Source organism: Carassius carassius, chromosome 38 (genome assembly GCF_963082965.1).
Source record: "Carassius carassius chromosome 38, fCarCar2.1, whole genome shotgun sequence".
NCBI classification, from domain to species: domain Eukaryota; kingdom Metazoa; phylum Chordata; class Actinopteri; order Cypriniformes; family Cyprinidae; genus Carassius; species Carassius carassius.
This window is the reverse complement of record NC_081792.1, coordinates 21,818,846-21,836,374: the sequence shown is the minus strand read 5'-3', so window position 1 is coordinate 21,836,374 and position 17,529 is coordinate 21,818,846. Positions and strand designations below refer to the sequence as shown.

Below are 17,529 nucleotides of genomic sequence, written 5' to 3'. Positions count from 1 at the left end.
CACAGCTATACTTAATCTCCCAAACTCAGTTATTTCCGACGGTCTGCTTTGCAGCACAAGGCACAGTACCATTAACACCACTAACACCTACAGGAAGATGCTTTGTTAAACCGCTGATTCTGCTAATTCCAGTTTTCTTATCAGAAGATAACTTCAACCCAGGTAAAAGTGTCAAAGCAGATTGCAAGTGGCTGAATGTGATCGACTGGATGCTGTGGTCTGGCCTCTGATCTGCGCTTCACTGCTAGAACTCTCTGGCTCTCGAGTGTCTGAGGTTCGAGGCGGGCCGTCAGGGGCTGGTTTGCCTGATGTTGACATCTCTGCCTGATTGCCTTTGGTGGAAGATCTCTTGAAAAGAGAAAGCTGAAAAAAGCCAGGAAGGAAAGAGGTCAAACAATGGGCAATGTTAATATTAGCTGGCTGCTATGACGGTTGCTAGGGTGTTATGCAGGGTTGTGGGTGCTTACTGGTTTTTATTATAAAGATTAAAAGGTTTGAGTGGTTAAATACTGTACCTTGTTCCTGGAGCCAAAAAGAGTCTTTGGCTTGTCTTCTGTAACTCCATTCATCTCTGACTGTGTTTCCTCTTTTATAAGGGAAGCAGGATCATAATCTTCAGAATTTACAACAAAAGAGAAATATAGAAAAAGCTGCTTATAATCAATTTGCATTGCATTTATATTCTTAGAAGATATATATATATATATATATATATATATATATATATATACACACACACACACACACACACATACATATATATATATATATATATATATATATATATACATATACATATAAAGGTCATTGTGTGTTTTGATTCACAATGCTCTCTTTTTCTTGCAACTGTGATTTATAAACTAGCAATCCTCACTTTTTGTCTCAGTTTAAATCTAACAATTCTGAAATTGTCAAACTCAGAAATGTGTCTAGAAAAAAAGCAACAACTGACAATTGTGAAATCAACCTAGAATTCTGAGGAAATAAAGTCGCAATTACCAATTGTATTCCATGTGGAAAATAAACGTTTGCATATAGATGACCTCAATGCTAGCGAACAGACCAAAAGCCACAATACTCTTTGGGTTTTTTTGGGACTATGGGAATAGAAAAAATAAAAGGATGCTGAAAAGCAAGAACCCTAACCTTTCTTTGGTCCATCGGGAACAGATTCTTCTTTTATATTCTGCTTTTTCTGTAGGAGTACGAAACCATCATCACAAACAGATCAGAGCGATACTGCAGTTGTTTACCGACATGATGCTAAATCATTATGTTCATACTAAATTAGTCTAAATGCTATGAATGAAAGGTTTCAGGGCACCTGTACGTCTGACTCTGTAATGCTTTGCTCTTGCTTCTCTGTCTCTTTTCTCTTCTCATCGAGAATATCTTCCTTCTTATCACACTTTTCACCCTCTTCTTCCTCTGGATCCTCATCTTCTTCGTCTTCCCCGTCTTCTTCCTCATCTAAATATTCTTCGTCTTCATCTTCTCCTTCTACTTTTCCATTCATCTCATCTGTCCAGGGCTGGAGAGATGGATTGTGCCCGTGCAAAAATTAAGAAACAACACAATCAGTGACTGTGAAAAACGAAAAGAGGGCTTAAGACACTAGAACGGCATGAGAGGGTTCATGTTAGTGGAGTAGTCTTTGTAAAATTAAAACTAACAAACTACATGTATAAACACACACAAGTAAGTGGGTACATGAACTAGGGATCTATTTAGGAGGAACAGCTCTACAGAGACGGTGTAAAATGAGGGTTGCCTCACCTGTCCAATAAAGGATTTTCAGTACTCTGCCCGATTGCAACGCCTTTGAAAGTTGGTCAATATTGTCATATGGCTTTCTTTATTTGCATATTTACAACTCAGATGAAAATGTGCTTTGTAAATATATCATATTCTGAAATGTTCTGGTGCTGCATGAAATTCTCCGGTACTGCAAGATAGCTTTTTACTAAACAGTCATGTAGTTTTTCTTCATTTAATGCATACAGAATTTTGTCTTTATAGAGTCCCTGGATAATCTATGCTTAAAAACAAAAAACTAAAAAATTGTTTTAAAAACAACAACAACAAAAAAAAAACATATAGGTATAAATTTAAAAACAGATGAAAATCGTTGAAATAAATGAAACGTTTTATTGGTTATTATATATATATATAAGGTTCAAAGAACAAGCACAAGTGCAAAATTTTAACTAAATGATATTTAATGACTAATTTTGGGCTCAATTTGCCTGTGTTTTCCTATTATTTTCTTCCAGTCATAAAGATTATGAGCTGCCATTTTATTTACATTTTAATGCGGTTAGGTATCTGACTTAATAGGCATCATTAAATTCTTAAAAATACAAAATTGGTAATAATTTTGTACTTTTAAGATTTTAAAGTCATTGATTGGGTTGATTCCAGGTCACTGGCAAATCAAGCACATCTGTTAGTAAACGAACATGGCTGGCCAAGGCACACGATGAGGTCTTCATTACTGCATGGGCATACAAGTACTTATGAAAACATAATTTAAAAAAAAAACTAAAAAAAAATTAAAAATGTAAAGCCGTACATTTAGTAAGAATGCCATGAGTGGAATTGCATGAATAATAATGGTAAAATAAAAAAAGAAATGTAAAATAAACATAAAAAAAAGGAAAAAGCAAGAAAGAACATAAAAGGCAAATATGAAACGGAATTATTTTAGACTGAGGTATTGAGGTAGAACATCATCCCAGAACTGCTTAGACTCATGGGACTCATCATCTGACTGATCGTCTTGCGCTCGAGCCCGTTTGGCTTTGGACGGCAGTTTTGATGTTTTCACACTTGACTTTGGTTTGGTGGATTCAGAGGCTTTTTCAAGTTTTCCTTTGGCTTTTTTTACCTCCTCCTCCTCCTCTTCCTCCTCTTTGCCCTCTTCACCTTCTTCTTGATTGTCTTCCTCTTCTCCCTCCTGATCCTCCACTTCTTCTTTCTCCTCTCTATCTTCAGACTCTTCCTCTGCTGCTTCCTCTTCATTTTCTTCTTCCTCTTTGTCTTTACTGTCCTGTTCTTCTTCCTCTTCATTTTCACTCTCTTCTTCTTCCTCTTCTTCATCATTCTCACTCATTGCTTCATCTTCGCCACTTTCTCCTTCATCCTCATCCTCTGTATCTCCCTCGCTTTCCTCATTCTCCTCTTTAACTTCATCACTCTCTTCTTTATCTTCCTCACTTTCCTCCTCCTCTGCTTCACTTTCACTCTCTCCTTCATCTTCATCATCTTCAGACTCACTGTCCTGCTCTTCTGAATCTTCCTCCTCTTCTTTGCTAGTCTTTTCACCGTCTTCATCCTCCTCTGCTTCACTGTCACCTTCCACTTCACTTTCTTCCTCATGCTCACTATCTTTCTCCTCGGACTCCTCATCCTCTTCTTCTTCATCTGACTCTTCCTCTGATCTGTCACTTCTGCTCTCTATCTTTCCCTCTGATTCTTCTCCACTCTCCTCCTCTTCACTAGTTTTACTTTCATCCTCTTCTTCTCCACTCTCCTCCTCTTCACTAGTTTTACTTTCATCTTTATCCTCTTCTTCTCCACTCTCCTCCTCTTCACTTGTTTTACTTTCATCCTCATCCTCTTCTTCTCCACTCTCCTCCTCTTCACTTATTTTACTTTCATCCTCTTCTTCTCCACTCTCCTCTTCACTAGTTTTACTTTCATCCTCTTCTCCACTCTCCTCTTTTTCACTTGTTTTACTTTCATCCTCATCCTCTTCTTCTCCACTCTCCTCTTTTTCACTTGTTTTACTTTCATCCTCATCCTCTTCTTCTCCACTCTCCTTCTCTTCACTTGTTTTACTTTCATCCTCATCTTCTCCACTCTCCTCTTTTTCACTTGTTTTACTTTCGTCCTCATCTTCTCCACTCTCCTCTTTTTTCCTTGTTTTACTTTCATCCTCATCCTCTTCTACTCCACTCTCCTCCTCTTCACTTGATTTGCTTTCATCCTCATCTTCTCCACTCTCTTCCTCACTTGTTTCTTCTTCTTCATCTTCTATTCCATGACTTTCCTCTTCCTCAGCTTCACTTGCTACATTCTCAGTTGCCTCACTTTCACGTTTCTCCTCCTCTTCCTCTCTTTCCTCATCCTCACTAGAAGCTTTAGTCGTTGTATCATCATGAACCGCATCATCATTTGCCAGGGTCTTGCTTTCACTTTGCTCTTCTTGGTCATCCACTTCCTCACTCTCAACCTTTCGGTTTACCAATCCCTCGCTTTCCCTCTCTTCCTCTTCATCTGCTTCCTCTCCTCCTTCCTCCTCACTTCTTCTATTGGTTCCCACTACAGAATGAAGCTCGGTTTTGGACTCAGTGCTGGTTCTTTCCAAGTTCCCATCTGAAGTTTCTGGTTCTGCCTTAACGTTGATGGTGACGGCTGTCCTCTTGGCCTCTCTGGTCTCCTCTTTTCCTGAAACCTCAAAAGACTCACTCAGGGATGAAACATCGGATAGCGTTCTCTGTTTTGAAGAATGTTTTGGCATCTCTTGGGGTGTGGACTGGGAAAGCAATTGACTGATTGCGGTTTCTCCAAGTAAACGAGCAGGATTTTCCATTCCCACATCTTGGAGAAAAGATGTCACCTTGGTGAGAGGATTTTCCTTCATTTGCTCAGATTCTGACACTGATCCTGATTTGAAGGCAGCTTCTGAGACAATGGTAGGACCCTTTCTTGTGTCCTCTACTAGCAATTGGTTTGGTTCAGCCTTTGATTCCTTGGTCTTTTTTGTAGAAATGTCTTCTTGGCAAGAGGAAAGTGAAGTAGTGGAGATCTCTTGTGTTGTCTTTTTACTTTTTGAGTCTTTTTTTGAATCTGACTTTTTGCTCTGTGGGACGAAACTTTGGTTTTCTGTCCTAGGATTAATTTTAGCTTTCAGCCTCTGAGCTTTTGGGGAAATCTTTTTTGAGATCTTCTCACCTGTTGGGTCTTGGTTCTTCTGCATGGTCTGTTCATGAAATTGCTCAACAACAATTATGGGTTTCATTTTTACTTCTTTTTCTTTCCCCACAACCTTTTGAGACTGGCTACTGACATCCAATGGATGATCTTTGGGTTTTGTTTTACCTTCCTGGTTTGGTTTTGTAATTCCTTTTAATTTGTGAGCAACCTTTTTGCTTTTGGCCTCTACCTTTGAATGTTCCTTCTCAAGCATCTGTACGTTATTCCTAGCATCTTTTCCTGGGACTTTATCCCTTGACTTTATCAGCTGTTTGTGTTTGGGCTGGAAGGATTTTGATCCAGCTTTGCTTATGTCCATCCCCTTTCTGATATTACTTCTAGCAGCCTGCGGATGTTCAGCCCTTCTGTCCTCCAAAGCAATAAGTAAATTTTCCTTATCCTGACCATGTCTTTTAGGGCTCTTTTCGGGGGTCCCTGACCCAAGACTGTCCCCGACTACTGAGCTCCCACTTGAGCTTCTAAGTAACTCAGTCGGAAGTGCTTTGCGAGCTAAAAGCTCTGCCTGCTTTCTATAAAGGGCAGAGTCATCTCTTGGCTTCCCCTTCTCCTTACCGTGCTCTTTCACAACCTTAACTTTCTTCTATCCCAGGAAGCAGAGGATAAAAAGAGGGAAAGTGTTAGAGAAACGAATGCATGCAGAGCAGGCTGAGAGCAGAATGAGATTTAAAGCTGTAAAGCAAATGAGAAGAATGAGTCAATGAAGTAAAAAGAGAGAAAACATAAGCAGAGATCTAAAAGAGTGCAGCCCATGGGAAAATTTTTATTATTTTTTTGCTCTTCAACCTCTGTTTGACCATCTAAATTTCTTGAACAACAACCCAGGTGAGCTCTTACCTTCTCCATAGGAGACAATGTGAGGGTCTTATCGCTAGGGTCCATCTTCATTATGTGAGTCTGAAATCAAAGAAACGTTTGCTTTAGACTTGGAAGCTTTATGTCTTTTACATCAGTGGTTCTAAACAATTTTTTCTACACAACCCAAATTTTACATCAAAAGGCAACACACTCTTTATGTAATGTAGTCTGCATCATTTACTTTTTCCTTTTTCCATTTTTCTATCCTAATTATTCATGATTACACACTTAGTTGAATTTGCATTAAGCATTGCTTTTTCCCCGTGACCCTATCAAAATGGTCTTCTGGGTGTAAACACTGGGTTACTGTGACACATTTTTTGTCTTATGTCAACTGTCAGTGATTTCTCATTAAAAAAATGACAATAAACCAAATCATTAAATGTCTAATTCTATGTATATATATTATAAAAGCATGCATGCCTCTTCAATAAGTGATGGTATGCTTCACCTACCAGGTTTAATAAGTCAGCGGTTTCTCCCAGGTCTTTAACACTCTCGCTATCCTCCACACTGCTTCTGTCATCGAGGGACTTCTCTCTCTTTCCAGGAACTTATTGAGAGAGAAGACATAAAAACCTGAGCAAGACTTAGCAATATACACTACTATTCGAAGGTTTAGGTTCAGTAGGTTTTTTTATAATTGTTGATGAAAGTAGTCTACATTTCTTTAATTAAATGTATAGTAAAAACAATAACATTGTGAAATACTGTTACAATTTTAAACAGCATTTTTAAAAATGTCAGCAGCCATTATTCCAGGCATATTCAATTCCAGGCGTAAATTAATTTAAATTTGTGAAATTTGGATAAATAATATCTTGTAACAATGCATTTGTGAATAAATTACTTGTTTTCCTGCTATTTGAAACCACAGATATGCCTTTAAATACAGGTTTTTATTTTTATTTTATTAAGGCTGTTACTTTTGAGGCTGTTGTGAGGGATCTTTCCTGGTTGTTTACTATGGGAGTGATGGATCTGGCTGGGAACAGATAAAGATGCACTCAGCTGATTTCCGCCCAGGGCTGGAAGTGTTCGAAACATCTGTCCAAACTGATCTGGAGAACGCTCCTACAGAGCAAAAACAAATCATTTATGATTCCATAATTAACTCATTTTTATATAATTTATTAGGTAACATTATATTATATTATATTATTCATTACCACAGACACTTATTATTCATCTTGAAATACACAGCAGCTAGTCCAACTGATAATCGGTTGCACTAATTGTGACCCATCCGGATTTACTCACCCGTTCTCTGCGTCTGACCCTAGCCGAGAGACTCCTGTTCAGGGTGCTCTGACTGTGTGTGTCCCCCAGTAATTCAGTATAGGACTTCTCAAAGTAGTCTTCTGTGATGTCATCCTCCTCTAAGATCAAATCCTCCGAACCTTCGGGTCTAGGTTTTGCCAACACAAGCATGTGACACCCACCACAAGTAACCTGTAAAACACACACACACACACACACACACACACACTGATTGCAGATGCCATGAAATCAAAGTAGTCACAACACATCTACATTAACATTTAAAAGTTCAGAGACAATTTTTGTAAATATTTTTGAAAGAGGTCTCTTATGTTCACCAAGGCTGCATTTATTTGCTAAAAACAACAACAAAAATTGTGAAAATACTGTGAAATATTATTACAAATTAAAATAACTATTTTTAAATATATTAAAACGTAATTTATTCCTGTGTTGATAATGCTGATTTTTCAGCCGCCATTACTCCAGTCTTCAGTGTCATGATCCTTCAGAAATTATAATAATATGCTGATCAGATCACATACAATTTCTTAGTATTATTAGTGTTAAAAACAGTTGTACTGCTTAATATTTTTGTGGTAACTGTTATATATTTTTACAGTATTTATTTATTTATTTATCTTTTGAAGAAAATAAAGTTCAAAAGAGCAGCATTCATTATTTAAAAAAATCTCAGCTGGATGAGGAAAATGAACCAAAATATTCATGCAAGTTTGTGTAGTAAATTAAAATAATCTTTTTTTTTATTATTCAACAAGAGAATTAAAGTAAAAAAGCCCAACTTTCTGTTTCGAAAGGAATCAAGTCAACAGGGATATGAAAATTATATTTGTCAAAACTATTTCAAAGTTTTAAAGCAGAAAAAGGATATATCTGATAGAAATAAAATGTACGCTGCATCATAAAAGGTAGATAGGAGGTAATACATACAGAATGTACATAATAGTCAAGGAATCTTGGACACAGGGTTGGTTTGAACTGGTTGGTGAAGTTCTCTTCTCCCAGCCCCAGCTTTCCATGTCGACCATCACCAAAGGTGTACAAAAGGCCACTGTCTGAAACCAGCACATCAAATTTTATATACACAAACAGAACTGTTATACATATTTTAAAGGAAATTATATAATGTCAAATGTATCATAATGTAGTCATGTGGCTTTCTGTGCATGCTTACCAGTAATCAGCGCTGTATGGTTCTCTCCACACTCCACATGCTTAACTCTGCCCCTCCTGAAATGCTCAACCACTCTGGGTAAACGTGACTCAAATATGAAAGTGCCGTGGCCGAGCTGTCCAAACTGACCCAGGCCAAACGAATACACCTCATGATCTGCAGTACCAGACATGCACAACATTTATTCTTCTCAATGAGGAAAGTCAGTGAAACAAGCCGACAGAGCAAAATATGTTCTCCTACCCGTAAGCGCCACTGTGTGCCCTCCTCCACAGGATACCTGTACCACCTTATCAGAGATGCTAGTCACCTGTTGAGGCACTTTATGACTGGCCAGCTTCTCTGTGGACAAACCCAGCTTCCCACTGTCTTTCTCTCCAAATGTGTACAAGGCCCCATCCACTGCAACATATAAACCAAGCATCATTTGATGAACATTTTATGAATTCAATGCTACCATACTGTGCTTTATGGATGATGGAGAGGAAGTAGGGATGTCATCATGAATAGTCAGAAAGTGGAGATTTAAAATGTTAAGGAGGTATAACAATGGAGTTCAAATATAGTTCTTAAATCACTCTATTACATTGAATAAATATATCAAATATTACATATAAAATAATATTTTAATATTTTATAAATATATATATATATATGTATATATATATAATTAAATAAAATAAGAGATAACATTTTAAAACGAATCAAACTTATATGAACATTTTATTATATATTTAAAAAATTTACATTAGATATATTAATTCTAGTATATGTTAAATATATTGTTTAATAATACAATTTCAAAATATTTAATTCTGTAATTTATAATATTTAAATAAACTATTTAAGTTTAAACACAACATGTGAATGTTGAGCATAAAGTTAGTGCATTTTTTTAGCAATGGCATACATACCAGTAACAAAGGCAGAATGATAATATCCACAGGACACCCAGGACACTCGTTTCCCCACAGAAATCTCCCGTGGATTCAGTGAATTACTCTCTTTCCCCAATCCAATCTGTCCCTCCGAGTTATCGCCCCACATATAGAGCCTGCCATCCTCTGAGATGACAGAGATATTGTTACATTACTGTTAATATTTGCTGTTGCATGTTATGTTTGTAATAAAGTGTTCCTGTAGCTCAATTGGTAGAGCACTGCATTATCAAGTGCAAGGTTGGGGGTTCGATTCCCCGGGAACACATGATATGTAAAAATTGATAGTCTGAATGCACTGTAAGTCGCTTTGGATAAAAGTGTCTGCTAAATGCATTAATGCATAAATTTTATTTAATATTAGCACCATGTGTTTTGGCAATAGACACTTTTGCTGTAAGCCAGATGGAACAGAACTCTTACGCGTCAGAGCAGCAGAGGTATTGGAACCAGCAGAGAGCATTTTGACTGGTTCATGCTTGCTGAAGAAGTCCACCAGGTGAAAGGATGTTCTGTCATCACAGTCACCGAGGCCGAGCTGTCCTTCATTATTCCCTCCAGAGGCATACAGGTTACCACGGGCTGCTCGACGAACAAAACTACTATTTTAGTTAAGGATAATGTTGCAAGTAGTTATCTAATATAGCAGTCTATAAAAAAAGAACAGTTTGGTGTCAAAATTTTAATTAATAGTTTTATTCAGCAAGGATGCAATTAAAAATTTAAAGTGACAGTAAAACATTTATATTGTTACAAAAGATTACTATTACAAATGAAGGCCATTGTTTTGAACTTTCTATTCATTAAATACTTCTATAACTAATGTATCATAGTTTCCACAAAAAAATAAATAATAAAATAAGCAGCATAAATGTTTTCAACACTGATAATAATAATAATAAATGTTTCTTTAGCACCAAATCTACATATTAGAATGATTTCTGAAGGATCACGTGACAGTCAAGTAAATGAGTAATGGCTACTGAAAATTCAACATGCCATCGCAGGAATAAATTACAGTTTAAAATATATTAAATAGAAAACAGTTATTTTGTATTGTAATAATATATCACAATATTAATTTTCAAGTAAAGCACATTAAGTGTACAATTAAAACTATTTTTTTTGGCATTTGAAAATACTGAGATATAATCAAATAAACCAACAAACAGTATGCTCAGATATTTTTTTAAGTAAGAGCTATTTTTCCCCTTTAAAAGTAGTGTGTATTTTTTCAATGTTAAAAAAAAAATTCTTAAATCCCTCTTGCAAATTCCCTGAGGGTTGCCCTGTGGCCCTTTCAAAACACTGCTCTGTTTATATCAGACTAATGGAATAACTAAATAAATAAGAATTTGTAAATAGTTACGGCAACAGAGAAGATAAAAGTAAGAAATAACAGTAGAATCACATTACACCGTTTAAAAAGGGACTGATGTACTATACTCAAAAGCATTAAGAAACTATTCTGTGATGTCTGCATTAACTTACATGTATAGACAAGTGTGTGAGTTCTTCCACAGGCTGCAAGCTTCACCCTCTCTGATTTCAGGGCTTTAAGAAAACAAATATTGGCACAGCATGTCAGAAAAACGTTGCATACAATTTAGTCTTGCTAAACACATTTACACAACCTGAATATATATATATATATCATTGTTTGTTTCTCTGTATTTAAGATTAATGCAGATTATGGACCATTCCAGATTGGATTAAGACAACCTACAGCTATTTACCAACATGTAATTTTGTATGTTAAACAATATAATATTGCTGAAGGATTCAAAATCACTCATCATTATTATTTGACATATATTAAACCCGAACAGCTAAATGTGAGTGACAACATTGGAAATAGGTTTGTGTAAGTGATTTATCAGCTGTGGATGACAGAAAACACTCTTGCAGTCGTACCTTTCACACAAGTGGGTTTATTCACAGTGGTCTTTGTCCCGAGGCCCAGCTGGCCCCAGTTATTGCTGCCAAACACAAACAGCTTCCCATTTTCTGAACACAATAGAAATAGTGATAGGATAAATGCTCGAAATTATGAAATAAGAGTGTTTACCAATAAGCACCACTAAAATCATAAATCATACCCGTCACCATTGCTGTGTGCTCATCTCCACAGGAAATTCTCAAAGGTACATCATTTTTTAACCAGAATTTACTAGGGGCATTATCTGCGAATTTACTCTTTCCAAAAGTGAAAACCGCTCCGGACTCTAAAACAAAAATGGAACAATATAAAAATGCAGACAGACAGATTTAATCTCGCCATTTTTGTGTTTTATCTTTGTGCAATTATTAATGCGACAGCTGTTCTCAAAAACAAGTCGTCTGTATCATAAAGCATACTACAGTATTACACTATGTGGTAAACAAATAATAATTTGTATGATTTTTAGTTGAAGTCTCTGGTTCTTTGTAAATATACACATTAAGATTGTTAGAATTAACTGTTTACTTTATAGATTTAGAAGATAGAGAGATAGAGAGAGAGAGTGAGAGAGAGAGAGAGAGAGAGAGAGAGAGAGAGGCGTGACCACATGGAGTGGTTGCCTTGGCGACAGGTAGCTACAGGCGTCAATGAAAGAGCGAGACAGAATGTTTAATGAATAAAAAATAAAATAAAAAAACAAGCAGCAATTTACACTTATAAACCCTGATAAATTTAGTATTCGCAGGGCATATAAGCAGTTAAGACATGTTTAACGTTACATCAGTATTACTTATAATTCGCCTTCACTATGTAGCACCGTTATATAGCTTATAGGCTAATCATAAACAGCCAGTAGAGATAAAGTAACGCACGTGTCGCAACTAAAAAGCACAAAACAGTTTACATTGATCACTAATGCACCACATAATATTTACCAGGGATCTCATCTTCTGTCTCTCCGGCCATCTCCCAGACTAATCAGCTTATTTTGTGCAGGGCTCTAGGAAGTGTGTGACCAAGACGTTTCTAACAAGACACAAACATTCCGCTTCACATGTTTTTCCGCCTTGAAGTGTCACGTGCTGCTCATGCGCTTCTCCGACTGGTTACTTGAATTTGCCTGACTTTACCCGATATTTAATTGATTCCAGTTCAAGTTTACTTGAATATATATTATGTCTTTCACGCAGGGGCGCTGGACCGGGGGTAAAACCAGTACTGATTACCAGGTGATTACCATTTTATATATTAAATATTACTAGTAGTAGTAGTAGTAATACTATTAAGTTGTAGTCGTTCAAAAAGATTAAATAAGTCTAATTTTAGGCAACACCATAATTTGCAAGACATTACACTAAATACAAACAAATAAATGGTTCGAAACGCTGTATTAATAAATTCCTTGGCAGATGTCTTAACAATGTGCGGACAATTTTGTAGTTTTGTTTCTGTTCATCTTATTTTTGTCCTTCACATTATCCTTCGGGGTTTTGGGATGTATGTTTTTTTTAGCTCAAGACATTTGACTGCCACTGGTTATTTTCTGTAATTAACTATGTAGTTCCTTTCGAGTGGCCTTCGCTGTCTTTTCGATATTACAGTGGAGTGGCTAGACAGTGTAGAATCTCTAAATAAAACGCCTCTTCCGGTTCAGTCTGTAAACAGTGATCTCATCCCAAATCTTGAGCGGTCTTGCTTTAGAAGAATCTCTCATCATGTGCGGCGTGGCGTCTCCACAGAAATGACCGTGAAAGCAAAGGTTTTACCCCTGTGTCCTTACGATCCGCCCGTTCTTTTGACATAATGATGAGTAGCTGTGGATCTTTGAGTAAGCCTGGAACATGCTAGCATGCTAATTAGCCTATAAAAGGGACAAACAAGTAGCTGCCTGGTGCAAGCTCTGTTAAAGCTGCTGTAAAGGGTTTTTTTTACCGGGTTTTTTGCTTAGAGAATGATGGAAGGAGTGCTTTACAAATGGACAAACTATATGACAGGTAAGAGTGAATGGCACTGACATGTAGACACTTAAACTGGAGTAGGACAGCACTGCAAGTAAGTTATACTCAAGATCTGTTAAGTCTGTATCCTTATGTCTGTATATAACAGAGAGCTGCTGATGCATGCAACTTTGTTGTTTTGTGTTGTAATGAATTTTTGCATTGCTTCTTTAAAACAATTCTGTGTGCTTTCAGTGTTTTTTCAATTTCAAAATTCCATGTTAAGAAAGAGTATTAATAGGCTATATCGAACATATCATGTCAAACTTCCCAACTTGTCATGTGATGTTATGATATCTGATTGTATGCAGAGTTGTAACAAATATAGTCACAAACCTCAAATTTATAATTGTTTTTTGGATGTGTTTTGTCATCTGGTACTACTTTGTTTTACGATAGGATGGCAGCCAAGGTGGTTTGTGCTGGATAATGGCATTATTTCATACTATGATTCACAAGACGATGTGTGCAAAGGTAGCAAAGGCAGTATTAAGATGTCAGTATGTGAAATTAAAGGTGAGATGATCATATATCTTATCGGTAAAATCTTCCTTCTGTCCTGCCGAGAATTTAAACAGGTTATTCTTATGTAATTATTGACTTCTTCACATTTGCTCCAGTTCACCCAACTGACAGCACGCGCCTGGAGCTGATCATACCAGGGGAGCAGCATTTTTACGTGAAGGCTGTGAATGCAGCAGAGAGGCAGAAGTGGCTGGTGGCTCTTGGAAGCTCCAAAGCTGGACTCATTGACACTAGAACCAAAAAAGAGAGGGGTGGGCTTCTCCTAACATTTTCTTCTCTTTTCATATCTTTGGTCTTTTATTATTCTCTGTTGCCTTCTCGTCATAGCACAAGACTCAACACACTCTTATAGCAATGAAACATGATTTGATCACAGGAATATTGAGTGAGAAAAGATCACAGACTTGGTGAGAAAAAGATAATAAAAAATAAAAAAACATTAAAAACCTTAATGTCCAAAAATTTTTGACTGGTGGTGTATACACACACACACACACACACACACACACACAAACTAAAGTACAGTGGGAAATTCACATTGCAGACAAAAGGCTGTCATATACTGAATTCATGTGTTCCTAATCTTGACTTCTGAGCAATGTCAAGTCCCATTAATACTTGCATTTCCTCTCCTAATGGGTTTTTGCAGAGTTAACTGAAACCACAGAATCACTGAAAACCAAGATGTCAGAGCTGCGCCTGTACTGTGACTTACTAATGCAGCAAGTGCACACTATTCAGGAGTCAGTGGAACAGGAAGGTCAACAGGAGTCGACGGTGACCATCACTGAGGTTAGACACGTCACTCAGCTGTTTTTCATTCAAACCACAGTAATCATTGCTATTATTGCAGATAGGTGGGTGTGCTATAAAAAGGTTATCATCAAGTCTTTTTAAACGGATTCGCCCTATTTTCTGCTGTTTTGTTCTAGACGAGGAACGAGGCGTCCTCATTACTGAGTGCAACATGTGAAACCTTCATCAAAACACTGGAAGAATGTATGAAAATTGCCAATTCCAAGTTCAAGACTGATATGTTACAATCCAGTCAGTCTGATTCCATAATGTCCCCTGTGTCCCCCTCTCCCGTCCAAATGTCTCAGGTAAAGACACAAGCTCAAATCACATACAATTTTGCTTCAGTTGTACCAAGATAAAGTTCCTATTTCTAATTGTTTTTATGACAATTTTTATGGCAAGTTATTCAGGTAAACTTTACAAGTCATGTATGACCCTGAAATATAAATATATTTTACATAAAGGATTTGTAGCTTGTTTTTGACTCTGTCATGACAGTTAAATTAATTAATCAAATATTTAAGTACATTTTTACCCCAAATTCATTAGATAATTAATTCTCGGATAATTTAATATATATATATATAATTTTTTTTTTTTTTTTTTTTTTTTTTTTTATATTATTATTATTATTATTCAGAAACATTTATTTTTACGTCACAGTAATGAGATCTTGGGGGAAATATACCCCCTCAAAAAAAAAAATCAACAAAAAAAACTTTTTTTCTTTTTCTGTATAAAAAATGTATTGTTGTTTATTTTTTAATTTTGGGGAGAAATATGACTTAGACATATTCTTTGAATTAGCTTTTATTTTTATATTTATATATTTTTTATAATTTCTTTTTATTTCAGTTTTAGTCATTTTGGTACTCCATTTTAAATTTACTTTATTTCAATTAATTACCAAGGCAGTGTTTCTAAATTTTGTTTTTATCTATTAATTACATTCCATTTTATTTTAATTTCAATTAACGAAAATAATTTGAATAGATTTAGTTTTCATTAACTATAACACCACTGGTTTCTCATGTGATTTTAAGTCTAACCTTTTTTTTTGGCTCATTGTGTAGATGAAGCGCTCAATCAGTCATCCTGGCACCTACAATTTTGAAAGGTACAAAATGCAAAATACAAACACACAGACTTCTTGTTTTTGGTGCAGACAGCTTATGCTGTTATTTTCTAAGAGCCTATAAATGCAGGTGCTGTTTTCCTTCAAGGTCGAGCTTGCCAAAAGAGTACATGGCATTGCAGAAGTCCACCCAGAGGCGGTCGCGGACATGCTTCGATACAGAAGCTCACAATGACAGAGGGCCAGAGGAGATGGAGCGTGAGTCACACAAACACACACACACACACACACACACACACACACACACACACACAGATCAAATTCAATTCTTGAATGACCTAAAAGTGTAGTTTGCACCCGATGTTGTGGGTTGAGCAGTCACAGAATCTAGAAGGAATAAATATTGGTGTACGCCATAAAAAAAGTGATCAATGGGCCTCTTGTTTTTTTTTCACAGGCGTGATGTTCCACAGAGCCAACATTAACGGTGACTCCAATCCAAGTATCCCAGAAGAGGGTGGAATGAACACAAAGTTCCTGTTGGAAACTGACACTGCAGAATCTGACCTTTCCCTCTGAACTACGCAAGGTGGCTGATGAGATGGGGAATAAGAGCAAAACTCATACTGCTATGCAGTCAAAGATTGCAGCGTTATACACAGTAGATGTATTTTACGAATTATTGTTACATTTCCTGATGAAGAAGAATTCGGTGGCACTTTATAAAACCGGATGATGAGGAAAACAGTAGTCTGATTTGAATGTTTATACTCTTCTAGGTATTTCAAGATATTGGTTTGCCTTGATGCTAAAATGTTTTTTTCCTTTTTTTTGTGATAAATAATTATTGCTGTATCCCTTCAGTGAAGAGTTGAAGTTTGTACTGGATTTCTAATGTGTTGTGCAATTGCCTTTGTTAAATGGGAACCTTGATGAAAAGGTTTTTGTTGCTGTGCCAAGGGGTTGTGCATATGTGCTGACATTAACTTTTGACAGTTTGGTTTTTTTTATTCACTCGGCATGCAATGTTGTCCATTAGTTCATGATGCAGAATACATTTATTTATTTTTGTATGTTACTAGAGTTTCCCCCTAAAAATTGCTCTTGCCTTAATTCTTCGCATTGTTTGGAATTTGATCCATTAATTATTGTAATGTTTGGAAAATTATTAAAAGCTATAGCAAAAATATTATATATTTTATTTGATCTCCAAATATCTAAGTGGGTTTCATAAGTACGAGGGTGTTTTTTTTTTTATATTATCTTCTGTAGTCACATTGCCAATGTGACACTGGATCAAACACAGAGTCAAAAAAAGAATAATACAAATTATACTTTTTATACAGCCCTTGGCCATTGTTTTTACTCACCCAGGCCAGCATGTAATGTTGTTTACTGCTTTGTGATGCAAAGGCCATTTTGTTGTTATTCTATAACTAGCTTTTCCCCCAGAAAGATGTTTTGCATTAATCTGATCCATTAATAACTATAACGAATTAATAATATCCACTATAATCAAGTTTCCCTCAAACACAGAGGCAAAGGGAGAATTATTAAAGTGCCCTTATGACATTTTTAAGATTGGTAATATTGTTTTATGAGTCTCCTAAAACAAAATTTACATGCATGCAAGGTCAAAAAACTTTTCTTAATTTTACCTAATTTCTAAATTATTCATAAACGACCCGTGCGAAGCAGTACAAAGAATCAATCTCTCTAAACCCCGCCTTTCCGTGAGCCCTCACTGCTGTGATTGGTCAGATTGCGGCAGTCCTTTGTGATTGGTCCAGAGCCATTATAGAATGACAGTACTGGAGACTTGTCAATACATAGAAAAGATGGTTTGGATTGTAGCTTACCAGCTCGAGCCGGTGTCTGATGATGAAACAGTTAAACTGGCTGATGGACAAGAGACTGATTCACAAGCATTGACTGGAGCAGGACTT

At 36.4% G+C, this 17,529-nt stretch overlaps 2 protein-coding genes across 4 annotated transcripts; one reads left to right on the top strand and one right to left on the bottom strand.

Moving 5' to 3' along the window:
- Positions 1–138: 138 nt before the first annotated feature.
- LOC132119560 (X-linked retinitis pigmentosa GTPase regulator-like) lies at positions 139–12,293 on the bottom strand. 3 transcript variants are annotated; one of them, XM_059529626.1, is made up of 17 exons: positions 12,124–12,270; positions 11,346–11,471; positions 11,161–11,253; positions 10,738–10,800; positions 9,670–9,828; positions 9,223–9,372; positions 8,552–8,710; positions 8,309–8,464; positions 8,065–8,189; positions 7,114–7,305; positions 6,780–6,927; positions 6,309–6,406; positions 5,833–5,892; positions 1,325–1,531; positions 1,147–1,195; positions 516–613; positions 139–363 (listed from the first exon to the last, which is right to left on the bottom strand). In XM_059529626.1, exons 1-17 carry the CDS (start codon positions 12,152–12,154, stop codon positions 172–174), a joined length of 2,106 nt encoding a protein of 701 aa, XP_059385609.1. In that variant the 5' UTR covers positions 12,155–12,270; the 3' UTR covers positions 139–171. The 3 variants fall into 3 exon arrangements, with proteins under 3 accessions (XP_059385609.1, XP_059385608.1, XP_059385607.1); XM_059529625.1 differs by lacking the exons at positions 139–363; positions 516–613; positions 1,147–1,195; positions 1,325–1,531 and adding exons at positions 2,578–3,624; positions 3,715–5,578 and having other exon boundaries at positions 12,124–12,292; XM_059529624.1 differs by lacking the exons at positions 139–363; positions 516–613; positions 1,147–1,195; positions 1,325–1,531 and adding an exon at positions 2,578–5,578 and having other exon boundaries at positions 12,124–12,293.
- A 512-nt stretch (positions 12,294–12,805) lies between these two features.
- On the top strand, positions 12,806–16,770 carry LOC132119559 (pleckstrin homology domain-containing family A member 3-like). The gene is made up of 8 exons (XM_059529622.1): positions 12,806–13,182; positions 13,585–13,701; positions 13,806–13,961; positions 14,360–14,502; positions 14,643–14,813; positions 15,582–15,625; positions 15,732–15,841; positions 16,041–16,770. Exons 1-8 carry the CDS (start codon positions 13,140–13,142, stop codon positions 16,160–16,162), a joined length of 906 nt encoding a protein of 301 aa, XP_059385605.1. The 5' UTR covers positions 12,806–13,139; the 3' UTR covers positions 16,163–16,770.
- The last annotated feature ends 759 nt before the right edge of the window (positions 16,771–17,529 follow it).